Source organism: Camelus ferus, chromosome 22 (genome assembly GCF_009834535.1).
Source record: "Camelus ferus isolate YT-003-E chromosome 22, BCGSAC_Cfer_1.0, whole genome shotgun sequence".
Classification (NCBI taxonomy): domain Eukaryota; kingdom Metazoa; phylum Chordata; class Mammalia; order Artiodactyla; family Camelidae; genus Camelus; species Camelus ferus.
Genome location: NC_045717.1, coordinates 17,583,292 through 17,611,249, shown reverse-complemented (window position 1 = coordinate 17,611,249; position 27,958 = coordinate 17,583,292). Strand labels below are relative to the sequence as shown.

Here is a 27,958-nt window from a genome sequence, read left to right as displayed (position 1 = left end):
AACTGCGCCGTGCGCCTGCGCATTCTTGCCAGCTCCTCCCCCGCCGGACATAACGGTCCGCGCGCGGCTCCCCGGACCGGAAGTGGAGGCGAACTGTCGCGGGGCGCGCCCGGCCTCGCTCAACGCCTGGCAGTTCCCGCTGTCGCCGCCGCTCTCGGCCACTGCGGAGGCTTTCCGCAGCCGCCATGTCCGCCAGTGCCGTCTACGTACTGGACCTGAAGGGCAAGGTACCAAGGGCTCTCCACCTTCCGCGTTGCTAGGCAACCGGCGGGGGCCTCGCCCCGTGGGGACCCACCCTGTTGCTAGGTAACCTGCCAAGGGGAGCCACCCTGGTCTTAGGCAAGGAAGCCGTTTGGTCTCACACCTGAGGGCTCCACCCTGTTGCTAGGGGTCTTCCGTCCTCGAGCCCTGCCTTGTTGCTAGGTAACGCGGTGGGCTGCCGCTATTGTCAGGTAACCGGCTGCACGACCCCCATCCTCACCTGTCTGGGCCCGAGGCTCAAACTTCCGCCGGGACCCCGGGGAACGCGAGACCGCGGGGAGCGCGGGCCACAGCTGGCTTGGAAGCCAGGCCTGGCGCCAAGGTGCTGCGCGACCTTTGACTGGATGTGGTGAGGCATGGCGAGGACAGCGTGCCCTCGGGCCAGTCCCGCCCTCTGGGAGCGCAGCAGCTTGTTTATTCAGCGATTATTCTGTGCCAGTTCCTGTAGGAATTTCTTAACGTTCACTGTGACATTGAGTTACAAGGGTTAAGGGAGGTGGGTGGTGGGAATGCCATTTTACTGAGAGAACTGAGGCACAGGGAGGTGATGTAGCCTGCCCAAGGTCTTAGCAGTCACAGAGAAGTGGCAGGTGTAAGTCGAACCCAGAATCCTTTGTTCATTCTGCTGATATTTGAGGAGCACCTACTGACAGGCAGGGTACTAAGCCTTGGGTGAACAAAATCAGAATCAGACCTGTCTTTCTGGACCCTGTCGTCTGGTGGGTTAGAGGAGTACTTATCTCAAAAAGCACAAATAAATGTAAATTGCAGTAGTGAAGCAATGAGGATATAATGGGGAGAGTCAGCCTCTACTGGGGGTCAGGGAGGACTTCCCAGGGGAGTGACAAATGTGGCTCATATAAAGGAGGTGTGGACATAACTAGGACCAAGGTGCTTTTTCCAGAGGTATCTGGGAAAGCTTCTCAAAGGAGGGATCTCAAAACCTTTCAGAAGTGGGCTGCTGCCTTCTCCCAAGTTTGTCTAGGGTAAAAGGCTTGTGAGTATCTGACATTTTGCATTGCGGAGTAACAAGAATAGGACAGGACCAACAATGTTAAATAAGCCCCACATGGATCAGTGAGAAAAAAACATGGGTGTCAGGCCCAAGTGGAGTGGGCAGGAGTTAGCTCAGAGGCAGTAGGGAGTGCAGAGGTGAAGTGACTGTCCCTTGTTGCCCCACCTCTAGCACTTTGCTAGAGTCCCTTGAGTGGGTTGCCTGCCTTGGATGCCACCCAAAGTCAACAGCTAGTGAGGCCCAGTGCTGAGCTCCCTTCCCCAACCTCCTTAGAGGCAAGGAAAGACACAGGGTACACCAGGGTCTGGGAGGGTGCATTGTTTCCACCCCGGCCACTGTGATCCCACAGGCTGCCTATTCAGATCACTCATTTCTTCAGCAACATTTTGGGAGCAGCTAGCTTGCACCAAGTCCAGTGCTGACCATTGCACTGTGACTAAGGAGTTAGGGCTGAGTTCAGAACCTCTCTGCTGCTCCCCTGCATGACCTCAGGCAAATGTGTGAACTCGCTGAGCAGACGCATGAGACAGGCCGCCCATGGTCCACAGTCCATGTTAGTCCCCAAGGTCCTGGAGCATTGGCAAGGGAGGTGCATGGAAGCTGACAGATCCAAGCAGATGCTCCCATGTAGTTCGCCACAAGGCCCCAGGTAGTGCAGTTGCTCAACATGAGTTTGGGCTGGCAGAAGGAGAAGTGGTTACAAAAGGCTTCCTGGAGGAGGGTGATGCCAGAGCTGGGAAGGTGACCAGGTGGCAATCAGATGGACAAGGAAGTGTCACAGTAGGCCCAAGGGGTGAGGGGCAGCCCATTGAGGCTGGCAGGCCGGAAGTCCTGGGTAATGCTGGAGCCTGGAGGGTGGCCTCAGGAAGGCCATGAGCGTTGAGGACAGGAGAGCAGAACCAGGGGGACAACTTTGCAACTTTGGTCCCAAGAAGGTACAGCCACCACGAGGAGATGATAGCCTGGGAGGGGCATGATCAGACCTGCCTTTTGGGAAGCTCCCGAGGCAGCCGGGGGGTTGCCTCCCATCCTTAGTAACCCTCATGCCATTTATCATTCCACTCCCCATGCAAGTCATGTTTTGAAAGTATGCCTTCTGCGCAGACTGCATTTAATCAAAAATAAGGTAATGGCACTTGAAGAAATTCATGATCACATGCCTGTCTGCCAGCCAGAGCCTCCCATCACCAAGGAAACCAGCTTGGCCACATTCAGCTGATAGAAAACCCTCCATGGATGTTTCTCTGCCCTTATCTCTCTTGCTTCTCTGCAGCTTCTGACACCATGACCACGTTCCTCCTCGCCAGCCTTCCCTTGGCCTCAAGGTTGCTGCCCTTTTGATTCTGCCCCCACCCTGTTTCTCTCACTCACTGACTGCCACACCTCCTCTTTTGCCTTCCCCTTGGATGTTGGCTCCTCGTGCTCGGGCCTGGCCCACCTTCCATACCGTCACTCTCCTCAGGGCAGGCTTTGATGTAGGTTACTGTGCCAATGACTTTCAAATTTGTCCAGAGCAAAAAAAAGTGCTCCAAGTTCAGAGCACTTACCTAGATGTCCGCTAGCCTCCCTGGAGGTCTCACAGCCACTGCAGACTCAGCATATCCACAGATGTGCTTCTGCCACCCCTCAGCCCTGCTCTCTTTCTCCGTCTCAGTGAGTGACACCACCATGCATGCAGCTGTCTGTGTTGGAGACCTGGGCATTATTCTGGCCGCCTTTCTCTCACCGGCATGTTCACTGCACAGACATTTACCCAGCAGTTCCTACAGACCAGGCTCCATTGTGGGTGCTGGGACATAGCCATAAAAGAGATGGAAGAGGTCACTGTTCTCAGGGAGTATTAGACTGGTCGAAGCAGCAGATGGTAAATGAGGTTACCAATGTAGAATGCACTAGTGGTGTGGGCAGTGAGGGTGAGGTGGGGTTGGGAGTAGAAAGGGACAGGATGTGATCTCTCAGCCAAGGCTGAGCAGGGAAGACTTCTTGGAGGAAGTGCCGTCTGAGCTGAGGCTTGAGAACCGAGAAGATCTAGGCCAGGGCATTCTGGGCAGAGGGAACTGCAGGTGCCAAGGCCCTGAGGCAGGAGCAGATGTTAATCTCTCAGAGCGAGGGTGCTGGCCAGGATGCCTGGAATGGCGTGAGTCCAGAGAGCAGAGCTGGAGAGGCACTGGGGGGACTTTGAAGAGCCAGACGGCCATGGGGACAGACGTGCAGTTTGTTCTGTGCAAGGGGAGTCTGGAGTAGACAGTGGCTTCAGCAGGGGAGAGACCTGATCTGACTTCTGGTTAAGAAGGCCCCTCTCACTTGTGGTGAGGAAGAAGTTGTGGGGTTAAGGTCAACAGCAGGGGTGGGGGATTGTCACATCAGTGTTGCCTGCCTCTCTCCAGTCTGTCCAGCCTGCAGCCCCAGCTCTGAGGCTGCCCTCGGTCTACCTAACCAATTCTCCCAGGTCTCCCTATGGCCTGCACCCCCTACCCCATGGCTTCAGCCACACTAGTCCCTTTGTCTCTGTCCCACCTGTCCCCTCAGGCCTCAGTTTGAAATTTACACCCTTGCAGGGTCTCTCATTTCCCCCCAAGCAAGCATCTCAGTACAGGGACCCTGTCTTGGACACTGCTATATCCCCAGGCCCAGCATGGTGTACGGTAGAGGGGCACACAGTGTGTGCTTGTTGAATGAGCGGGCGGGCTTCTGTGCAGCCCTGGTGATGAAGGTGAGTGAAACAAATTGCTCCCTGCTCTTTCTGAACACGCTGGGGGATTGGGGGCTCCATGCCAGCAGCAGCCCCCCAAATTGGATACCTGAGGTAGAAGGTGGGCTTGGGAAGCCCAGGAAAGCAAAGCAATGTTTATCGAGCAGAAGTGGCCCTCCAGGGAGTGACAAGTAGGGTTAGAATCCTGGCTCCCCTTTGTTCGCTGTGTGACCTCAGGCAGGTGGCACCACCTCTCTGGACATTACTGTCCACCTCTTTAAAAATATCAGCCCATGGTGAGGGCAGTGTATGAGGCAGTATATACTCCTGGCAAAGAATATATGAGAGTGTATGTGGGAGTCCCTGGGCCAGGGCCTGGTCCAGTTACCCACAAGCTCACCCATTGGGTGCTGGGTCTCTAAGAGGCCTTCTGAACAGCAACAAGGGTGCAGGGTTCCTTGCTTGTAGGCCACAAACAAGAAACTAGGAAAGGAGGGCTCTCTCTTGCTTGTTCGATCGCTTTCTCTCTCTGGCTTGAAACAATAAGATAGTGTACTTTATGATCCTACAGGTTCTGAGGCAGGCGGTTCCCAGGCTGTTCAGCTCAGTGGTGTCATTCTTAGCACGTCACTGAGTCCTGCAGCCTCACGGACACAGAAGAGCAGCAGCAGCTGTAGGCAGCATCTCTAAACTGAGCCTGACTCAGAACAGCCAAGCTTCACACCTCCCTTTGTATTCCTTCCGGAAGGCATAACTTACGTGTAACAGACTTGTGCTCATTTAAAGCATTTAGTTTGATGAGTTCAGTCATTGTGGATCCCCAGGAAAGGGGAAGCACACATTCTGTCACCCCCTGTAGCTTCCTCACACCCATCTGTGTCCAGCCCATCCCCAGGCAGGCACTGGTGTGTTTTCCGTTACCATTTCCCAGGATGTTATTTAAGTGGAATCATGCAGATTGTGTCTGGTTTCTTTCACTCGGCTCAGTAATCCCAAGATTCCACGTGCTGTCGCCAGTGTCAGGGGTTGTTCCTTCTCATAGCCGAGGTGTGTTCCACAGTGTGGATGGAGACATCTCCATCTACCTGTTGAAGGACACTGGCATTCTCACCAGCCCGAGTCTATTTAAAATAAAGCTGCTGTGAACATCTGGGTACAAGTCTTCATGTGGGTATACGGTTTTCCTTCTCTCGGGTAAATAATACCTGAGAGAGGACTGGCTGGGTCATAATCTGGGTGTCACTGTCTGAGGCCTTGCCAGACTTTACCAAAGTGGTTGTCCCTTTTGACGTTTCCATTGGCAGTGGTGCCGCTCCTCCAGCGCCACAGGCCATGATAGAGAGGAGGAGGACGGTTTCTCTCCAGGCCACAGGCGGATTCTCGTAGATGTGAACACTCAGCAGTGTCCCTCTCTTGACCCAGACAGAACAGGGGGCCTTAGCACAGGAAAGGCTCCGAGAAGGTCTGCAGTGAGAGCCTGTGGGATGCTGTTTAATCTGTCATCTCCTGAGTGATTCAGTCCTAGACTCTTGCTTCATAGTCCCGCCCCCCCCCCCACTCCCCCTTCAGAGTCCTGCTGGCCCCTGTGGAAGTTCGCTTTGGGAAATGCTTTCCTGGAGGGATTCCCTGAGGGTAGACATCAGATGGTCCTTTGATGGACAAGTGTGATTGGGGTCCCCAGAGGAAAGGAGGCTGGTGCGTCTCACCCCCACCCCCAGGCACCCAGCTTGTGGAACTCAAGATCAAAGGGTCTTCCCTCTCTTCCGCATCCACCCAGGTGCTCATCTGCCGGAATTACCGCGGCGATGTGGACATGTCGGAGGTGGAGCACTTCATGCCCATTCTGATGGAGAAGGAGGAGGAGGGGATGCTGTCGCCCATCCTGGCCCACGGGGGCGTCCGCTTCATGTGGATCAAGCACAACAACCTGTATCGTATCCCTTTGTGGGGGCACTCCTGGGGAGCCATGTATGTGTGCGTGCGTGCACACACACACGTGCAACTGAGCTGCTAGCCCCTGCCCTGGCCTGGCCCAGCAGGGGCCATCAGGCACAGTCCTGTTTTCCTGGCCCTGCTGCCTGAGGATGACAAGTGTGACAGGGGTCTTTATCTGGTCCAGCAAGCCAGGGAGGCTTCCTTGAGGAGGTGACATCTGGAGGAGACCTGCAGGAAGGCCAGGTGTCCACTAGGCACAAGAGTGGACTGGCATGAGGAAGGCTAGGCCCAGGCAAAGTCTCATCCTGAAGCTGCGGCAGGGGTGGCTGGAGCCCTGGAGAGGGGCGCCTGGTGGGAGCAAGGCCCAGATGGCCAGCAGGGTGTATACTGTGGGGCCTCATAGGACATCACCTTAAATGGGACAGGAAGCCTTTGGAGGATTTCAGGGAGAGGAATGACACATTCAGATTTGCATTCTCTAAAGGTCACCAGCTGAGTGGAGGCCAGACTTCAGGGAACAGGAGTGGACCTGCGGAGGGGCGAGGAGGCTGGGGTCAGCATCCAGGTTGCGGGGGTGGGGGGGTGGCCTGGACCATGATGGGTGGTGGGATAGAGAGAACCCTATCCAGATCACAGGGCCCCCTCCACTCAGGCCCATGTGGAGATCTGGCTGGGCCAGTTTCCATTGGTGAGGTCTGACAGGCCACCCTCTGCCTTTGGTCAGCCCTCTAGGCACATTCTGGCATCTGCACTGCTGCAGGAAGGGCCCGGCTTTGCAGCACACAGCCCTGTTCAGACTCAAGCTCCCACTACTGTGTGACTGGAGGCAGGTCCTCACCTTCCCGGGGTCCATGAGAGCAGTGACCCCTCCCTGCAGGACTGTTGGGGTCAGTTGAACTGCACTGCACCCAGTAGACATGGGTTCTGTCCCCTTTCCCATGTTTGTGGAGACACACAAGACTTTGCTAGGGCAGGTATGGTCCACAGGCCAGAGCATCCCAGATAGCCTTTTGGAAATGCAGAACCCCAGGCTCCACACAGCCCTACCAGGTCAGAATCTACATTTCAGCGAGGCCTTCTCTAGTGATTTGTGTGTGTGTTACAGCCAGGGAGGTGTTGGCCTGGGACCCCCATCCAGCGCCTTGAGGCCTGGCTCCCTGCAGCACGCCTCTGTTTATTCACCTCTGTCTGGAATACCTCAGGGGCACCCGCAGAGGATCTCGGGCGGCCTGTCTCCCAGGAGTTGAGTGTCTTGGAAGCTGCCCTGGGTCTGGGCAGTGGTTGTCCAGGAGTGGAAAGGAGGGAGGGGCGGCTGAGTGAGATCAGCAGGAGCCGTCAGACCAGTTTCCAGTTGGGCCCCAGTGTTTCTCTCTGGGGCAGCCAGGGAGGAGACAGCGAGGGCTCGCCCCTCTGGGTGCCACTGCCCAGCACACCCTGCCTGGGTGGACATCCTCTCACCTCCGGCCTTAGTTCATCGTTGGGTAGCAGTTTCCAGCAAGACCTAGCCATGAGGGTCAGAGGTGCCTGCTCCCCCTCTTTAGAAAGCAGCTGAAGGGCACGTTGCCCAGACTGCAAGTGAGAAGCCAGCACTCCTTCCTGGGTCCTGCACGGGACCGGGATGAGGCAGGAAGTGAGGTAGAGGCGGCCCCCTTCTCCCTCCTGGAGCTCCTCATCTGGCCCTGCGGTGGCGCAGGCTTGCTGTGAACAGGGCCGTCCAGGGCGCGGTGCACGGGCCTGCGGTGGAGGAGCTGGCATCCCCAGGGGGCCTGAGGCCCCTTAGGGGAGGAGGAACAGGAGGTGCCCGGTACACAGTGACCCTGGGAGGTAGGGGCACGCCCCCATCAGAAGAAGAATTTGTGCCGGTGCTTTACGTGTGTCACCTCGGTGAATCCACTCTCAGGCCCCGTCAAACAGATGAGAAAATAGAGTCTTTGTTAAAAAGGGCTGCCTCAGAGGTGAAGGCTAGAGCCAGAACTGGCCCTAACTGCTTCCCTTGGAGCCCGGCTGGGGCGCCCTGGACCTCAGGAGGGTCATGGAAGCAGCGGGCTCTGGAGAGGGGCCGACTGAGCTCCTGTTTTCCATTCCCGGGATAAGCCCCGCTACCGCCTCCCGCCTCGGGCCGTTCACCCCACCTGCAGTGCCCTCCACCACACCCCGGGCTTCAGCCCTCAGCTCAGCCATTGCCTCCTCAGGGCAGCCCCCCTTCCCAGCAGCCAGGGTGGGCTCCCTGTGCCCCCTGCTGCCCCTCTGTCAGCTGAGCCACCCTGGGGGCCCAGACCTCATCTGGCTGTAACTGCTGTTTCCCAGGCAGGCTCAGACCAAGAGCTCAGACCCCACTGAGGGCCAAGTCAATGACTAGGGGTGGCTCCGAGCCCAGGGTGGGGGCAGGGGTCTCTCTAAAACATGTGGTCGACAAGCCTCTGAATCCTCCTTAACCGTGGCCACCGTGCAGTGGTCGCCACCTCCAAGAAGAACGCGTGCGTGTCGCTGGTCTTCTCCTTCCTCTACAAGGTGGTGCAGGTGAGTTGAGCCACAGGGGTCACATGGGTATCAGTCACCCTGGCTCTGCCACGTGCCTCCCTGTACTGGCCACCTAAGGGCTGCAGCATCCTTTGGGAGCTCTGGACCTAGAACTGCAGGATGTGGGGCAGGGGAGCTCCACCTGCTCCATGAGGTGCCCTTAGTTGCCCCTCTGCCTGGTGAGGAAGGTGAACAGGAGGTGGGGCTCAGGCCAGGGGTGTTCCCGATTCCAGGAGGGACAGGTATGCCCCCCCAGCTGGCTGTGGAAGGGTGGAGGGTGACCTGCTGAGTCAGGGATTAGGGAGGTGGGATAACCAGGAGGAGGGCGGAGCCAAGTTCTGCTTAGGATCTCCCCTGGAGCCCTAATGGCACAGGCCCAGGCTGACAGTGAGATGGGGAGGCAGAGAGTGGCACATGCAAAGGCCCTGGGGTGGGAGGGCATGTGGTGCCCAGTGTTCCCAGGACAGAGTGTGGGGCTGAGGTCACCAAAGTGGCAGGGCTGGACCGCGGCATGGGGAGTGCACAGGGCCTAGTGAGGAGTTGATGTCGTTACAAGTCTGATGTGAGATGGTGGAGAAGCAGGAGACTGACAAGACCTGATTTGAGTTAAGATCATCTCCAGCTGCTGAGGAGAGAAAGAACTTGAAAGCAGCTGAGAGGCAGTGAGGAGGTTGCTGCGGGCTTCTGGGAGAGACACGGAGGGGCTTGGCGGAAGTAGGGGCCGGAGTCAAAGAAAGCAGATGGTCAGACCCAGGAGGCCTGGGGTGGGCCCAGGAAAGCTTTCATCCTTCACACAGTGCCCTTTGCAGCTAGCTTAGGAGCCACCTATGCCAAACGCTGGGGAACTGGCTGGTGTGAGCTGTGAGGACGAGGGGGCGGGGGAGCAGCGCATCCCCTTGGGAGGCCCAGCTGCAGGCTGGGGAGCAGCCTTCATTCCCGAGGTGGAGGCAGGGCTGCGCTGCCTGGGATCTCAGGGGAGCAGCCCAGCGCTCGCAGTCCTGGAGCGTGGGGACGGGAGGTGGGAGGGAGGAAGGTTCTCCCTGGTAGTTTGCCATTTGCTTTCCACCTTGGTGTCTGGGCTAATGAGAGCTCTTCCCAAGCCCCCTTCTCCTTGTCCCCTTGGGTGTCCCTGCTTTGGTCCTCTTAATTTTCTGTTGAAATGGGGAAGATTTGTCTGCAAGCACAACTGTACAGACTGGAGTTCAGGGAGGCCGTAAGAGCCACTTGTCCTGTCCCCAGTGGCTCTTGTCCCTCACCCGAGTCACTCCCAACTCAGAGGCCAAGGGTGATAGTGACAGGATTAAGGAGAAGCTCGGAAGGGGGTCCAGGCCTGGGGGTGTGTGTCAGGGAGGGGAGGAGGGTGGGCCCGCAAGAGTGGGAACTCGGGGCTTCTGACCAGGCCTCAGAGGAGGCCTGCGCCACCCCGGCCGGGTTCCCGCCTCACAGGCAGCCACTGCTGTCCTCCTGCCCTCGTCCCCTTAGCACTTCTGGAAAACGGACAGATGCAGCTTGTGGACAAAGGGGCTGTTGGCAAAGGCCTCGGGTCATGAAGGGCAAATGCACTGGGGCGAGCGGTCCTCCCTCCCTCATCCTCCTCTCAACCACCTGCCTCCCACGCCAACGCTGCAGGTGTTTTCAGAGTACTTCAAGGAGCTGGAGGAGGAGAGCATCCGAGACAACTTCGTCATCATCTACGAGCTGCTGGATGAGCTCATGGACTTCGGCTACCCCCAGACCACCGACAGCAAGATCCTGCAGGAGTGAGTGGGGCGCGGGGCCAGGCCTGGGTGACGTCACAGCGTGATGTCGGTGGCCTTGGAGGCGGAGGAAGCAAATGTATATTCACGTTGTTGGCCACCCCCTCCCGCCCTCTCTGCAGCCGCACCAGGAGTTTACTAAGTCATTCGGGCACTTGCAGGTTCTTTTTCCATTCAGCATCCTTGCATAGCAGGAGTGTTTTTCCTGTTGCAAAGTCATTCTCCATCCACAGAGGTGCACCAGGTGCCTTGTTGTTAGGGAGTCACCTGCCTTTGTTTTTACCACCACAAATGAGGCTGTGGTGGACAATCTCCCTTCAGTGGGGTCCTGTCCTTAAAATCACGGCCACTGTGGATTAAGCGTTTCCTGTGAGCCAGGCCCTGGGCGAGCACCCTTTTTTTCACTCCATTCACCATCAGAGGTGCTGTTTCCCCATTTGACAGGGAAGCAAAGGGACACTCAGAGAAGCCACGTGACTTGCCCACATCTCACACTTGTTCCCCAAGTGGGACCGGGTCACTAGGTTGCTCTCGCAGGCGGTCCGTGCCCTCTGCACACCCGGCAGGGGAGTGGTTTGTTCCCACTTCTTGTTCACACCTGTCTCCTTGGCCCCCTAAAAGTGAACCCTGCACTCATCGTAACTGAAGAGTTTATTGGGGTTTTTGGAAATCTTAAGATATTCTCATGTTAAATTTACAGCCCCAGCTGAAACCAGACCCTCTTTCTGGACCCTGCTTACAGGGAGGGGCTGTTTTCAACAATGTCAGTGCCTGAACTTTTTTTTTTTTTTTTTAAACACAGGTCCTGGGGATTGAACCCGGGACTTCATGCACACTAAGCATGCACTCTGCCACTGAGCTATACCCACCCAAAACCCTCTGAGCTTCTTAACTCTGAGCCTGTGCCCACAGGTACATCACTCAGGAAGGCCACAAGCTGGAGACAGGGGCCCCCCGGCCCCCAGCCACCGTCACCAACGCAGTGTCCTGGCGCTCCGAGGGCATCAAGTACCGGAAGAACGAGGTGTTCTTGGATGTCATCGAGTCCGTCAACCTCCTGGTAGGCTTCCTTTTCTTACTTTCCCTTTTTTTGAAAAATGTTGTCTTTCCCATGATTGGAAATAAAAGCAGCTTGACTTTACAACTAGCAAATCCCTGAGAAAGTCACTTTCTGTGTGATCGCAGGCAGATCAGCGGGGTTTAGTCAGGGTCGCTCCCTGCAACTCGAGCTTGTTTTATCTTCATTAGTTTTTGTTCTTATTTAGAATTAATACATGCATATTGTTTAAAAAAAAAAACAGTGTGTAAAGTTAGAAAGTGAAGGGCTCTGTAATCAGAAACCTTGTCATCCTTGGACCTCATGCTAAATACACAAACATACGTTGTTTTTCTGTAAAACTGAGAGCATAAGATGTTCTCCTGCAACTTGTTTTTTTGGGCTTGAGGGTTTTGATATTTACTGTTTTTGTATGTTTGTGGGGGTTTTTTGTTGTTGTTGTTGTTACTATGAGGGAAAATTGACCATATTTTCCATGAGTTTTATTTAGCATATGCACAGATTTGTGTAGCCGTTATCATAACCAAGACACACAACATCTCCATTACCTCAAAAACCTCCCACCAGCTGCCCCTTTGTAGTCACACCCTGCTGCCTGTTCCCAGCCGCTGGCCACTGCTGATCTGGTCTCCATCACTATGGTCTTGTCTTTCTGAGACTGTCGTATGAATGGAATCATACAGTGTGTGATGGTGTGAGTCTGGCTTCTTTCATTCAGTGTAATAGTGCCTTTGGGATTCATCTAAGTTGCTCTGTTTATCAAAAGTTTATTTCTTCCTATATTTGTTTATTTTATCTTCCAAACCACAGTTTGTTTATCCATTCACCCATCAGAGGACATTTGGGTTGTTTCCAGTGTCTGGCTGTTGTGAACAGAGCTACTGTAAACATTTTGTGTGTAGGTTTGTGTGTGGACAGAAGTTTTCATTTCTCTAGGGCAGATACCCAGTGGGGTTGCTGGTCAGGTAAGTGTATGTTTCACTTTACAAGAAACTGCCAAACTCTTCTCTAGGGTGGCTGTAACATTTTTGCATTTTCTCCAGCAGTGGGTGAGAGTTCTGGTTGCTCCACATCATTGATCAACATTTGTATTTTTGCCATCCTAATAGGTATCTTATTATGGCTTTAATTTGCACTTCCCTAATGATTAATGATGTTGAGCATCTTTTTATGTGCTTCTTTGTTATCCACATACCCTCTTTGGAGAAGTGTCTTTTCACGTCTTTTGATCATTTTTAAGTTGAGTTTGTTTTCTGATTGTTGAATTTTGGAAGTTCTTTATATATTCTGGATAAAGGCTTTTGTCAGATATGTGATTGGCAAATATTTTTTCCTAGTTTGTCACTTGTCTTTTCAGTCTCTTTACATTGTCTTTCACAGAGCAAAAGTTTTTAATTTTCAGAAGGTCCAAATAGCAATTTTTAAAGTTGATTATGCTTTTGGTGCCATGTCTGAGAACTCCCTGCCAAACCTAAGATCACATAGATTTTCTCCTAAATTTTCTTCTGACAGTTTTGTGGTTTTACATTTAGATCTATGATTAATTTTGAGTTTAAATTTTCTTTTATTTTAATGGAAGTACTGGGGATTGAACCCAGGACCTTGTGCAAGTTAAGCATGCACTCTACCACTGAGCTGTACCTCACCCCCCGAGTTTAAATTTTATGTGAGCTATGAGGCTTATATCAGATTTTTGCACATCAAACAATTTTTTTCATTTGTTCTAACATCATTTTTGAGAAGATTATCCTTTCTCCATTGAATTGCTTTTGCATTTTTGTCAAAAGTCAATTGGCCATATTGTGCAAATCTATTTCTGGACTCTCTTCTTTTCCATTGATCTGTATATCTGTTCCTTCACCAATATCACAGTGTCTTGATAACTGTAACTTTACAGTTAAGTCTGAAAATCAGACAGTGTGATTCCCCCAACATTCTTTGTTTTCAAAATTGTTTTGGCTATTTAGTTCCTTTATACAGAATTTTAGAATCAGCTGTGTGGGATTTTGATTGATTTTGTGTTAAATCACTCTGTTAATCAGTTTAGGGGATTCTGTGTCTTTGGTCTGTTAAGTCTCACAATCCGTGAGTGCCGTATGCTCGCTGTATATTTAGGTCACCTTTGATTCTTTCATCAGCATTTTATAGTTTTTACCTTGTACATTTTTGTTAGATTTGTACCTCAGTATTTCATTTTTTTAAGCTATTGTAAATTGTTTAGTTTGTATTTTATTTGGTAGAATTCACATTTGAGCCTAGAGATTTCTTTTTCAGAACATTTTTCACTACAGATTTCAATCCTTTAATGGTTATAGGGTTATTTGGGTTTTCTGTTTCATCTCGAGTGAGTTTTGGTCGTTTACTGTTTTTAAGAAATTGGTCTATTTCGTCCGAGTCACTGAGTTTATGTGCATAGTACTGTTTATAGTATTCCCTTGCTATCTTTTTAATATGCGCAAGGTCCGCACTGATAACCCCTCTTTCATTTCTGATTTTGGTAATTGACGTTGTCTTTCTTGTCTCTGTTAGTCTTGTGAGAGGTTGATCTGTTTTATCGATCTTCACAAAGAATCAGCTTTTGACTTCATTGATTTTTTTTCTGTCGTTTCTCTTTCTTCAGTTTCACTGATTCCTGCTCTCATCTCGAGTATTTTCTTCCTTGTGGTTTCAGTTTATGTGGCTCTTCTTTTTCTAATTTCTTAAAGTGGAAACTGCAGATACTAATTTGAAACCTTTCTTGTCTTCTAATATAAACATTTAATGCTATGAATTTCTCTCTATGCACTGCTTTAGCTGTATCCTACACTGACTTGTTGGATTTTCTTTTTTTTTTCCAAAATATCTTCAAATTTCCCTTGAGTCTTCCTTTTTGACCCATGGATTATTTAATAAAAGTGTGTTGTTTAATTTCTAAATGTTTGCAGATTTTTCTGTTATTTTATTGTCATTGATTTTTAGCTTAATTCTACTACTGTGTGAGAATACAGGTTGTATAGTCAGTTCTTTAAGGTTTATTAAGGTTTGTTTTAATGATCCAGAATATGATGTATCATGGTGAATGTTCCATGTGCACTTGCAAAAAGTGTATATTCTGCTCTTGTTGGACAGTGTTCTATAAATACCAATTAAATTCAGTTGGTTAATGGCATTGTTCAGTTCTTCTAACAATTCTTGCTAATTTTCTGTCTACTGGTTCTACCTGTTACTGACAAAGGAGCATTAAAATCTCCAGCTGTAACTGAATTTGTCTACGTCTTGGCTTCATGCACTTTAAAGTTCTGCTGTTATGTGCAAGTGGATTTAGGATTCTTCTGTTTTGTTGGTGAACTGACCCTTTTCTCATTATATTCTTCTTTTTTAAAAAAATCCTTTTACTTTTAACTTTCCCATGTCATATAGTAGAAAACATATAATTGGGTCATTTTTAAAATCCATTCTGATTGTCACTGTCTTTTAATTGATGTTTAGAGCATTTATATTGTAGTTAAGTTGCTTGGATTAAAGTTTACCATTTTATTATTTGTTTCCTGTTTGTTCCCTCTGTTTTTCATTCCTTTCCTTTTCCTATGTTTCTGTGATCTAGTTGAACATTTTCAGTGTCCCATTTTGTTTCTTCATGGTATAGTTTTTTTCCTTTGTATAGTTTTTCTAGTGATTGCTATAAAATACATACTTACCTTTTCATTATTACTTAGAGTCAATATTTTACAACTTTAATTGGAATTTAGAAACTTTATTACTGCTTTATAGAGTTGTCCTATATATTCATCTACATAAATTGAAAACCCTATCAGTGTTAAAATTTTTGCTTTCAATTGTCAAACATACTTTAAAGAACTCGAAAGGAGAAGAAGAAGCCTCTCCACCACATTTACCCAGATATTTACCACCTCTGTTGCTCTCCCTTCATTCCCAGTTTTCCAGGTTTCCTTCTGGTGCTATTTTGCTTCCATCTGAAAAACTTCTTTTAGCAATTCTTTCAGAACAGGCTTACTGGCTACAAATTTGCTTGGTTTTCCTTCATCTGAGAATGTCTCTTTTTCACCTTCATTCCTACATGATATTGTCACTGGATGTCAAGTTATGGGTTGACAGTTCTCTGTTGGCACCTTACAAATGCTGTGCCGCTTCCTTCCGGGCGCTATGGTTTCTGATGAGAAATCCAAGGTCACTCGAATCCGTATTTCCTTGTGGGTAACGTGGTGTTTTTCTCTGGCTACTTCCCAGATTTCACCCTTGTTTTCAGTCCTCAGCAGATAGCTATGATGTGCCTAGGCATGGATGTGTTGGGTTACTACTGTATGGGGTTTGTTCACTTCTTGGATCTGTAGGCTTAAATATTTTACCAAACTTGGGTTGTTTTCATTCCATGATTTCTTCAAATATGTTTTCACCATCTCACTTTTTCTCTCTTCTTTCTGGACTCCAGTGGCATGAATGTTAGACCTTTTGTTATTGTCCCAAGGGTCCCTGAGGCTCTCTTCACTCTATTCCGTCTTTTTTTTATCTCTGTTGTTTAGATTAGATAATTCCTATTGATCTGCTTTCAAGTTCACAGACCCTTTTCTGTATTATCTCCATTCTGCTATTGAGCCCATCCAGCGAGGTTTTTGTTACTTCTTTTTTTTTAGGTCTAAAATTTCCATTTGCTGCGTCTCTCTGTAGTCTGTATCTTTATGGGGACTTTCTAGTTTAACATTTGTTGCAAGAGTGTTTGCAGGTCTTACCATAGCTGTGTGAAGTCTTTGCCAGATAATCCCAACATCCATGTCAGCGTCGATGTCTGTTGATTGTATCTTCCACGTGAGCTGAAACTTTCATGGCTCTTTGTATGCTGAGCAATTGTAGATTATATCCTGGGGGTTTTGAATATTATAAGATTCTAGGTCTTATTTAAATTACTATATAGAAAATGCTGATTTGTTTTGTTTTGTTTTGTTTTGTTTTGTTTTGTTTTGTTTTAGCTGACAGTTGACCTGGTGAGGTTCAGGCCACAAGTTCCAACCCCAAGTCCGTGGGCCATGAGTATCAGTTCAGTTTTCGGAGCCTTTGGTGCCTTTTGCTATTTGAGTCTTCCCCAAATATGCAGTGCCCAGAAATCTGGCTGGGACTGGATGCTTTGGTTCTCAGAGTCTTGGGCATGCTAGTTAGGCTCATGTCCTTGCATGCCTGGTTCTAGAGAGATCTGGAGACGTAAACAGCTTCACAGGGTTGCTTTCCTGAACTCCTCACTCTGTTTCCTTTGGGGCTTTCAGGCTGCCTGGGTCTAGATCCCCGCTCGTGCTTGTCTGCACTTGGGCTGAATCCTCGATCTGCCCCACCTGCCAGGAATAGCAGCTGAATTGCCAGGGGCCCTGGACGTGAGAAAAGAGGGGAAATGGGGGATTTCCAGACTCCTCTGAGCGGCAGGAGTTCCCCTTCTGGCCCTGGAGCCGGGGCTCGAGGCTTCTGCAAACCCTGTCTACACCCCACTGCTCACTTGCACTTCCAGGTTCTTCTGCTGCACTTTCACGTGGGGTGGCAGGCGGGGGCGGTGGGGGATGCCTCAGTCCCGCCGGCTCTTCCAGGATCCTCCTTTTCAGTTTTCCAGTGGCTGCCCACACATCCTGCCCAGGTACAGCTGTAGTCGGTGGCAGGGAAAGGGTGGTGGGCGCCGGTTCCATCTCCCCTGCAGCCCGCCTGTCTCTGCCTGGGAGAGTGCCTCACCTCCATTGCTCGGGCAGACCGGGGTGCCTGGGCCAGTCCTGTCATGTGGGCCCCTCGGGCATGCCCGTTTCTGACTGTTCTAGCCAGCGCAGAAATGGGCGTGACGGCTCCTCCTCAGACGTGTGTTTGGGCGTCTGCCTTGCCTGGGTGGGATTTCTGAAGGGCTGGGTTCCCAGACAGGCAGTTGCTGGATGACAGCGCTTTCCCAAAAGTCTCCCCATGGACTGAATGTAAATGTATTTGGTGTTTTACTTTCTAAGCCATGAGGCAAGACCATGGCCTCACTCACTGCTCCCCTCCTGCCTAAAGACTTTCTTCTGTTTACTGAGCCCAGAACTTGGACCATATAGGGTGTCCGGGGTGGAGAAGCAAATCCCGTGGTGCAGCTTGTAAACAGCTGCACGGAGCAGGGCAGGTGTAGCTCAGTGGTAGGTGCACACCTAGCACGCGTGAGGTCCTGGGTGCAATCCCCAGTGCCTCCATTAAATAAATAATAGTAATAATAAAATAAATAAAACTAATTAACTCCGCCCCCCAAAAGAAGACTATAAATAAATAAATAAACAAACAGCTGCACAGGAAAGCAGTGGAGTTCAGGGGCATCGCAGCCACACTGTGTCCCTGGACGTGGCTCTGCCCAAGGAGCCTTGGTCTTCCATACAGAGGGCACCACGAGGCAGGTGTGGCCGTCCCAGGCGTGTTAGAACACCACCTTCCTCAGTCTGATTGCAGAGCTGGTGATCTCCAGAGTCAACATTGGCCTCCAGATTCCGGAAATCTGGCTGGAGTGGTGTACTTAGGCAGCCAGTCCCCCGGCAAACATCTCTTCCACACCCGCCCTGGGGAGGGCAACAGCTCTGGGCCACCAGTCATGCCTCAGCTAGGGCCAGCCCCATCCTGGTTGCTGCCCACAGGGCCAAGAGTAGCCTCTGGGCTGCGTGACTTTTGTGTCCACTTCCTGAGCCATCTTTCCCATCATTCAGCTAGAGAGGGCTGTGCAGTCCCAAGGCCCCAAGGGGAGACAGCCCCCCAGAGAAGAGGATCTAAGAGCAGTTAGGGGGAGCACAGAGGACCCGTGAGTTGCACACGAGTTACAAGGTCGCCCAAATGGCAGCCCCGCCCCACTGAGGAGTGTGGAAGGCAGCCCCTGGCACAGAGGAGCTGCTCAGTGCCTGTGGGAGCTGTGACTGTTTGCTCAAGTGTACTGTTACTTTGGATCCATGGTTGTCAGACTTCAGGGCAGTCCTGGGAGCAGGGAGGGAGCAGCGCCCAGGAAGCTCCATCTGCAACAAGCCCTAGGGAAACGAGGGCCCAGTGACCCCACAGGAAGAAACAGATTTCCAGGAAAGTGAGTCTGGCCTGTTCCCAGAGAGCCCCAGGGGGCCCCGCGGATGGGCAGACACTGGTGGAGTCACCCAGGCCATTAGCACACCGCCTGGAGCCGTCAGGTCTGCCTGGGCATTCTGGGAACTCCTAAGAGGGAGTAAGTGTATGAAAGAGCCTTCAGACAGGTTTCCAGGTACCACATCCCAGGCCCATCCACGGGGGAGGAGCCCAGTATGGCCTGAGGCCTAGAGGGCGGGGCCTGGCACAGCACCCCCAGCTCAGGGAACACTGAGAAGGGCTTCAAGAATAGAGGCGGCATGAAGGCCATGCAGCATGGTAGGGGACAGCAGCCATGTGTGGGGCTTCCCCTCACTCCTGTCCCGCCACGCCTAGGTCAGTGCCAACGGGAATGTCCTGCGCAGCGAGATCGTGGGCTCCATCAAGATGCGGGTCTTCCTGTCGGGCATGCCCGAGCTGCGCCTGGGCCTCAACGACAAGGTCCTCTTCGACAACACAGGCCGTGAGTACCCCCCATCCTCACCCCAGGCAGAGGGCACCCAAGGACAGAGTGGCCCCTGGGGCAGTGGAGGAAGTGTCCACCTGCACAGTGGACAAGCCCATCTCAAGCGCCGGGTTTAGAACCATTTTCCCGTTGTTTACAAGACAGCTGTGAAAACTAATAAATTAACACCTGGGATCTAGAAGACACAGGAGAGTGGAAACCCTCTAGTCAAGTCCCCTCACCACCCCTCGGGCCAGAGGGTCCGGGTGAGCACCTTAGGTGCCAGGCGCGTGGAGGGTCACGCAGCAGGTCCTGAGCCCTGCCCTACGGGAAGGGACTCCAGGACCCAGTTTCTGCTCTCACCTCTGGCGCTGGGTCTGGGCTGTTTGAAAGCCATACATAGTAGTTCAAGCTCGCACTGCCTGGCCTGGATGTAGCCCTTCCCAGGTGGGGCAGGGCCAGAGCGGCCTCAGGAGCCCAGGGTTGCTGGGGCTTCGTGTTTGCAAACTGGACCACCAGCCTCCCTGCCAACCACAGGCCCATCAGCAGCTGGAGTGGCGGCCACGTTGTCATGGTTAGGTCTGCAGCAGCAGTATGAGGGCCTCTCAGACGTTAGCCCAACAGGGCAGCTCCCCTCCTAGCTGGGTCCGCTCCGCACCGCCTCTCTGGGCTGGGAAACCAAGACAGGACCCCAGGATCCAAGGAGTGACAGGCCAGGGCCCTCGGGGAGCCCTGAGTCATCACTGTGCACCCCTAGTAGGGTCTGTTAGTCATTCGGCAAACGTGTTCCAGGCAGCAACCCCGGCAGTTGGCAGGAATCAGTCCTACCAGCCCTGCCCTCAGCCCAGTGTTGGGACATGGTGGGGCCTCCGGGGGCTGAGGAGAGGTGGGGTGGGGGTTGTCTCAGAAGCCGGCCCCCTTGGTGTTCACGGCCCAAGATGCTCTCACAGATTTGGGGAACAGCTCTGCTCTGTCAGGGGCGGGCCCCAGGCAGTGGGAGCATTGCTGAGAGTGGCCTGGAGAGCCTAGGGTCTGGCCCGCCCTCACCCCCATCTCCCCTCAGGTGGCAAAAGCAAGTCCGTGGAGCTGGAGGACGTGAAGTTCCACCAGTGTGTGCGGCTCTCGCGCTTTGAGAATGACCGCACCATCTCCTTCATCCCGCCCGACGGCGAGTTCGAGCTCATGTCCTACCGCCTCAACACCCACGTGAGTGCGCCGTCCCTGCTCCTCCCTGGGGCGGCCGTCCCCTGCCCTGGTGGGTCTCACGTCTGCCGGGCGATGGGTGCAGCTCCCCAGGGAGACAGTGCCAGGCCCTGAACTTGCTGAGGGGCAGACCCCCTTGGCACCACTGCCCCCTTGCCAGGCAGTGCCCCCAGAACGACCTCGGTGATGGTTGCTTCCTTTTCTCTGTGCTCTGACCCATCCCTGCACTGGCTGCACTGGCTGCGGGCTCCTCCAAGAGCACCGGGCCGTACTGGGCTGGGCTCATGCCTGGCCAAGTGGCCCCTTGCCCTAGGCCTCTGGTTCCCCTCTGTGAAGTGGGGCTTTGCAAAGCGACTGTGTGTGAGCGCCTTCTTCACTCTCCCTGGCAGGTCAAGCCCTTGATCTGGATCGAGTCCGTGATTGAAAAGCATTCCCACAGCCGCATCGAGTACATGATCAAGGTGCGTGTGCGTCCTGCCGGCAGCATGGCCGCCGCGGGGCAGTAAGAGGGGCATGTGGGTGGCCCTGCCTTGTGAGGGCCCTCCGGGGCCCCTGGCCTGTCCAGGGTCCTAACCTGGGGGTGAAGCCTGTGGCTGTCATCTGTGCTGCCTCACGATGAGCAGCGGGCCAGTCTTGGTAACACCGACATTGTCCCAGGAGGTCAGGGCCGGGCTAGAGGCAGGGATGGGGAGTCCCAAAGGCTGAGGAGTCAGGAGAGTGGAGACTGAACTTCCAGTTGGGCATCAGGAAAGTCTCAAGAGGTGGGAGAGGACGTGGGGGACACCTCAGTGAGGATCGAGGGGGTCCCACAGGCTTGGCAAGCAGCGTGCAGCCCTTGTGGGAGCAGGCTAGTGGGAGTTGGGCTGTCTCACCTTCGCCCTCCACAACCTTGGCCACGTTGGCCTCGTCTCCAGGCCAAGAGTCAGTTCAAACGGCGGTCGACGGCCAACAATGTGGAGATCCACATCCCCGTGCCCAACGACGCCGACTCGCCCAAGTTCAAGACGACAGTGGGGAGCGTCAAGTGGGTCCCTGAGAACAGTGAGATCGTGTGGTCCATCAAGTCCTTCCCGGTGAGCACGCTTCTGGGGGATGGGGCACCCCTTCTGGACTTCCACCCACACTCACCTGCTCCCTGTGCCTGTCACCGTGGGGCAGCCTGACTGCAGCAGGACCCCCTCACCAAGCTCTGAACAGGGCACAGGGCGGGGATCCCCCCGCCTGGGGCTTGGGGAGGTTCAGAAGGGGGGGCTGAGGGGCTGCCCAGGCCTGGGGGAGTTAGGCAGAGGTCGGCTCAGGGACCCGCTGCTCCTTCCTCTTGTTCAGAACTCCACATCCCGCGAGGGAACTGACTGTCGTGGGGCCAGAGCAGCCCGGGTTTCGGGAATCCAGCACCTGCCCCAGGAACCCAGAACACTTCCTGCCCCGAGCCAGCTCCACAGGCTGGCAGGGCCCCTGGATTTTGAGCTGGAGTGTGGGTTTGTGGGAGGGGCGCCCGGAGCCTGGGAGGCAGGTGTGAGCATCGCCGTGTTCTCATCATAAACGAGATGGAGCGCTTTTTTATGTCTGAGAGGGCTGTTTGCATTTCTTTTTCGGGAAACTGGAGTCAGTCTCTTGCTCACTTTTCCATCAGGTTTAGTTTTCTTCTTAGTTTCCAAGTGCTCTTTATGCGCGGGCAAGACTAAAGATTAATGCGTTTTCTTTGATACCATAGCAAATAGTTTTCCTCAGTTTGGTGTTTATCTTTTGACTTTGCTTCTGATGTTTTTTGCTGTGCACCCATTTCTGATTGTTTCTTCATGTTATCGTTGTTCAACGTGGTCACACTTCTCAAACTTTTCCTTTTATTATGTCCAGATTTTAAGTCATGCTTTGGAAGGCTTCCCCATTCCGGTTATAAAGCAATTCACCCGAGTTTGCTTCTAGAACACGTATGTGGTGCTTTTCACCTTAGATCTTAGGTCCTTTTGGAGCACAGTCTGGTAAACGGGTGATGTACAGATCCAATTTTATCTTTTTCCAAATGGGTATCCATTTTCCTAACACCATTTACTAAAAAGTCCTACCTTTTCCCCAGTGGTTTGAAATGCCATGTTTTTCAGAGATCACATTTTCGTGAGTCATTAGGTCTCTTTTTAAAAGTCCTCTTGGCCGCCTCTCCATACAGCAAGGCCATCTCTTAACGCGGGGCTTTATTCTATGTTTTAACATCTGGTGGGGCCGACCCTACCCCACCCTAACTCTCCACACCCCCCTTGCTTGTCTGTTTCATGGTAACTCTAGCTTGTTACCTTTTCCTTATGAATTTTAGAATCAGTTTGTTTGTACTAAATTTGTAAGTTAATTGGGAAGAAAAAACACCTTTATGCGGCCGAGTTGTCCCATCCAGTAGCCTTGTCCCACTCCCACCTTTGTGCCTTTTGGAAATGTTGTGATGTTTACCTGATACACCTCACTGGGCTTTCCCATAGTTTTAAGAAGGGCTTTTATTGAAGTGTAACCTGCAGAAAAATACACAAATGATATGGCAACAACTCTATGAGTTTCCTCAGGGGCCACATCTGTGTGTGTGGAGCCAGATAAAAGCCACAGAACACTCCTTGTCCCCAGGACACCCTGGGGATCTCTGCTGGTTTTGTGCATTTCTCATTTAGGTGATTTTTAAGTCGATGTTTTGGTAAATGGGGTCTTCTGTATCTTCCAGCAAGTTCCTAACATTCACGTGGTAAGTTTACATATCCTGGTCCCTTACTGTATTTTTTTGTTCGAGGTAGTTTTTCTTTTGAATCTTACGGGCTTTAGATATTGTTTCGTATCATTTGCAGTCAGGTGCAGTTTCCCCATTCCCTCTCCTGCTCTTGGGCATCTGGTGGCTTCTGGCATCCCACTGCGCCGCGTGCCGCCTCCAGGGCTGTCAGTGGCGGTGGAGGGCGCAGCCTCCTGGCTTTGCCTCCTACTGGAGCTGCCAGTGTTTCCCCTCTGAGTGTTGCTGCTTCAGGCTGCGACTCGACCCAGGGCTGCTTAACTTTGCTTTTAGCACAGATGGGCAGCGAGTTTAGCCAAGCACCTTTTCAGTGTCTTTGTCCGTTCGTATATATTAACAGGATGGATCCTGAACCACCCATGCATTCCGGTACGCGCCACATGACCGTGGTAGTTTGTTTTTAATGTGCCGCTGATCCTGCTGGTTAACGCTGCACGTAGGAGTTTTATACTGACAGTCATGACTGAGTTCGGTGCGGGTTCTTGGTGTGTCCTCTACTGGGTATCAGTGTTGCGCCAATTTTTTTTTGGTTTACTATTTTTTATTAACATTTATTTTTTTAATTTGTGGTGTTTTTTAATTTTGGGGGAGGGAGGTAATTAGATTTTTTTTTAATTGAAGTACAGTCAGTTACAATGTGTTAGTTTCTGGTGCACAGCATACTGTCCCCTTCAGGCATATACAAACATGTATTCATTTTCATGCTCCTTTTCATTAAAGGTTATTACAAGATACTGAATATAGTTCCCTGTGCTACACAGAAGAAATGTGTTTTTTCTGGTTTATTTGTTTAATGTTGTACCATGTCATAATTTGTCTCCCTTTTCCATTCTGCAGAGCGTTCAGATAGCCTTGAGACGGTCTAGTCTTGAGAGGATTGATGGAACTCGGCTGTGTGACTCTCTGGACCTCCGTGCTTTCTCTCTCTCTTCTATGAAAATTAGGCTGTTTAGAGTATCTGCTTCAGTTCAAGTCAGTTTGGGTGAATTGTATTTTCCTCCAAATTATCCATTCTAACCAGGTTTTCAAATTTATCTACACATAGTTATAAACCCCTTCTCTTATGAAAGTTACTTCTCCCTTGTTTTGTTTTGTTTTTTTTTTTATTTTATTTTTAAAAATTTCTTGTAGGGAGAGGTAATTAGGTTTACTTATTTACTTTTAGAGGAGGCACTGGGGATTGAACCCAGAACCCTGTGGATGGTAAGCAAGCACTTCACCACTTGAGGTACACCCACCCTGCTACCCCTATGCCTTATTTTTTGTATTTGTGCCTTTTTTTTCCCTTGATGAGTTTACCTAGTGGTTTGTCTTTTTTTCCCCCAGATTCACTTTCAAGTTTATTTGTTGCAATAGTTTTCAGTTTTGTAAGTTTTCAATTTTAATTTCTTGATCCTTTCTTTGTTCTAATTTTCAAGTTCTTTTAATTTATTGTGTATTTTAAATTCGCATCACTATGTTTAAGCCACAAATGTTCCTCTGAACCCTGCCTAAGCTGAATAACCCGTGCATCTGGCAGGGAATATTTGATACCATCTAGAAGTTCTGTAATCGAATGGGAGTATTTTTTTGTTTTGTTTTGTTTTGAATTTCCTGGTCTAAGGGCCTTTTGTTTTCCGTTTTCTCTTCACTATAGGTTTGGTGCATTGAGGCCGGAGAGTGTTACTCATGCTGTTTCTACTTTTAGACTCTATTGACATGTTCATTGTGTGCTAACATAAGGTCAAAGTTTGCGAGTGTCCCGTATGCACTTGAGAAGACAATAAGGCCTCTGTTATCGGGGTAGGGACCTCGACACGTGCGCACTTGACGTCCGGCAGACGGAGCGCTGGGGCAGCTCTGCCTTCCCCTGGTTCCTGTTGCATCTCTTGTAGCATCTGCTTAACACAAGTTGCTGCCGTGTTATTCGGTGTATAGATACTCGTAACTATTGTATCTTCACTGGGGATCATAGGACTGTGGCCTGTCATCCTTTGCGCCTATAATTCTTTGCCCTGAATTCTCTCCTGTGGCAGCAGCCCTACCCTGTTTTGTTTGACTTCGCCCGGCACGCCTTCGCCCATTCTTCCTGCTGGTTTGACCTTTCTCACTCTGCTTTCACAGCGTCGAGTTGGGTTTTGGTCTGTGGGCCAACCTGTAAGTCTTCTTCATTAACAGGAGGAGTAAACCCCCTTACTCGGACATGACTGACGCAAGGGGGCTTGCAGGCTCCCCCCACCTGGGGAGGCTGCCTCTCTGCGTGTTCTTTTGGTCTTATTTTCCGCTTGGTTTTTATAAAGCTCAGGTTTCTGGTCTGGTGTTTGTTTTCCCACACAGGCTGATGGAGCTGCTTTTATTCTTTGGCTGCCTGCTTTGTGTGTTGCTGACACCACATTATTCCCCCTTCGCTGTCCCAGAACCTTCACTGAGCGCCAGGGTCCAGAGTCCGGCAGAGTCCACACTCCTGCACTGATGAGCAGAGACTGACCAGGCCTCCATGGTGGGGGGGGGCCGAGGCGCTGCCCCAGGGAGCCGCCCAGGGGCCAAGGCATGCAGGGATGGCCCCTGCTCTGGGGCGGGAGCAGCCCTGGTTGGCAGCCACTCTTGTAAGCAGAGGCCTGGGGATCAGAAAACCTCGTTGTCCCAGATGTGATGAGAGCCCTGCTCCCCACTGCTCTCTGCAGTTCTGGGCGAGGCTCACCGGGCACTTGGACGACCAGGCCCAGACTCCTGACTCCTCATGGCCAAGTTGAGGACCCGCGCGTTCCTGGCCCTGCTCTGAGCCCCATCTCTGGAATCATTGCTCAGCTTCCAGGGCCAGGGCCAGGGCCACCCTCTTTGGGAGCAAGACCTCGGGGCCATCTCATCAGTTGGTCTCTTTGTCACCTCTCCCTGTTGCCGTCTTCATTTTGACGTTTCCCTTTTGCTTTCACATGCGCTCCTGACACAGGGCGTGGGGGTGCTCACTTGGACTCCGGCTGGGGCAGGCGGGGCCCTGTCCCCCGTCGGCCGCACCTGCTCTGTCCATGCTCGCTCTCCCTCCCTCTTCCTCCTGCCCAAGGCCCATTGGTCTTATTTTCCTTGAAGCAACTAGTCTTCTGTCCCTGGGAACTCATGAAACTTTCTCTTCATCCTTCCAATTCAACAATTTTCCCAGGCACGGCCTGCGATCTGCCCGGCGGGGCTGTTGGGGGCTGACTGTGAGGCCTGGAGGACAAGTGTGAATGTGTTGGAGGAACCGAGGTGCTGGGTGACCGCAGGCCACTGCAGGAATGGGCTCGGCGGCCGAGCGAGCAGCCTGGCCTTCTCCAGGGGTAGCTGTGGGCCAAGCTGGGCCGGGGCCTCGGCCTGACTGTCTCCACCCTCATCTGCCCCACCGCAGGGCGGCAAAGAGTACCTGATGCGGGCCCACTTCGGCCTGCCCAGCGTGGAGGCGGAGGACAAGGAGGGCAAGCCCCCCATCAGCGTCAAGTTCGAGATCCCCTACTTCACTACCTCTGGCATCCAGGTGCGTGCGGCCAGGGCAGCTGGGGTCCCACGGTAGACGTGACAGGCCCAGAGGGTTGCAGGTGACAGACATCAGTGCACCCAGCTAAGAAAATGGTGCTGTTGGCTTGTCCCAGGGTGCCGCGGTGGACGCCCAGCCCTGATGGAGACAGGCCCACGGCCGTCTCCTCAGACCTCACCTGTGCTTCAGCTCCAAGTCCAGAGATGCACTGAGCCTCCAGTGTCCACACACTTGCCACCACGGGGCCCATTCTCCTGGGCACCTCAGTGGAAAACCTGTGTGGGGAAGAGAACCCTAGACTGGCGCCTTCTCCAGGAACCTGCTGGAGGGCTGTGCTTGCGAGCACACATCTGGCTCTTCCCCCCTCTTCTAGAAGCACCTCTGCCCTCTTTCGGCCTCAGTGTGGTGCAGACAGATCAAGGCCTTTCGTCCCCTCCCTCACCCTCCTGGTCACAGCCTGGTCCTGGGAGGAGTGACTAAGGGTTCAGGAGGTGGGGAGGGGAATGGGGCGTGTGTGCGCTCAGGGCCCTGATACCTGTGCCCCAGGTGCGCTACCTGAAGATCATTGAGAAGAGCGGCTACCAGGCCCTGCCGTGGGTCCGCTACATCACTCAGAACGGAGGTGTGTGCGGCCCCCCTGGGGGCGGGTGGGGGGCAGATGGAGCTGAAAAGGCCCCTGGTGGTGGTGCTGTTGCCCCAGGGTCGGGGTGGGGGCAGGTGTGCGGCCCCCCTCTGGGGTGCAGAGCAGACATTGGACGCCTCCCTCCCTCTCTCCTCCTAGATTACCAGCTCCGGACCCAGTGAGGGGCCGCAGTGGCTGACGCTCCTGGCCCTGGGGCTCCTGGCAGAAGCACCAGGAGGAAGCGCCTGCCAAGCCTGCCGGAAGGAGGGGCTCCCCTGGACACCAGCCATGCTCCCGGTCCGCCCGGGGCCCCTCCTCCTCCTCCAGGTGCACCTGCTCCGCTGTCGCCACTCTCATCTCCCACGTCCCCTTTCCCAGAAGAGGCTCATCTTTGAGAAGCCTCGTCTCTCTGCCCCCGCAGTTTGGGGGGAAGGGAATGCCATCTTTCTCTCCAGAGGTCAAATACAGCCTTCTGTGCTGTTTCGCTCCCAGTCACAAAAAGACTGGGACACGCTCGGCCTCTGGCCGGGCTAGCAGGGCCGCCGTTCTGTTGAACGTTGTGGGTTTCCGAGTGTTCTGGACTTTGTCTCGGTCCCTCGCCGTTTACGTGACCCTCACTTTCCAAGCCTCCCGCCCCTCACCCTGAAGCGCTCAGGCAGCACTTAGCGAGGACCAGACGTCCCCTTCCTCGCCCTCCTCCCCGGCGAGCCTGATGCGGGGTCGCCCTCCACGTCTGGCCGGAACCCCGCACTTTCATTGGAGGCTGCAGCTTCTGGCTGCTCCTTGGCAGCTCCTGGCCTGGACCCACAGGCTCCAACAGCGGCACCTCGCCAGGGCCAGCCCGTGCCACATGATGCTGTCACTTGGCCACATCAGTGTTCGTCCCATCAGGGGAGATGGGGTCCAGCAAAGGTCACCCACATCCATGCTTGGATGCCACTCTTCTCAACCCTGTCTGTGTTTGTGTCACAACTACATTAAATTCCATCAGTTAAACCTGCTGCCTGCCTTCTGTCAGATGCGGCGTGATGCCGACTCCTGCTGGGTGACCGGGGGAGGTGCAGGCTCATACCACCTGCGTGTGGCCCCGTGTGGTGGCACCAGCTCCCCA

General features: G+C 52.6%; 1 protein-coding gene across 1 annotated transcript; it reads left to right on the top strand.

Moving 5' to 3' along the window:
- The first annotated feature begins 60 nt into the window (after nucleotides 1–60).
- AP1M1 (adaptor related protein complex 1 subunit mu 1) lies at nucleotides 61–27,848 on the top strand. The gene is made up of 12 exons (XM_006174778.3): nucleotides 61–227; nucleotides 5,746–5,902; nucleotides 8,356–8,423; nucleotides 10,053–10,183; nucleotides 11,093–11,240; nucleotides 18,663–18,789; nucleotides 19,835–19,977; nucleotides 20,364–20,435; nucleotides 20,889–21,047; nucleotides 26,100–26,225; nucleotides 26,772–26,847; nucleotides 27,007–27,848. The coding sequence occupies exons 1-12, from the start codon at nucleotides 186–188 to the stop codon at nucleotides 27,027–27,029; spliced, it is 1,272 nt and encodes a 423-aa protein (XP_006174840.1). The 5' UTR covers nucleotides 61–185; the 3' UTR covers nucleotides 27,030–27,848.
- The last annotated feature ends 110 nt before the right edge of the window (nucleotides 27,849–27,958 follow it).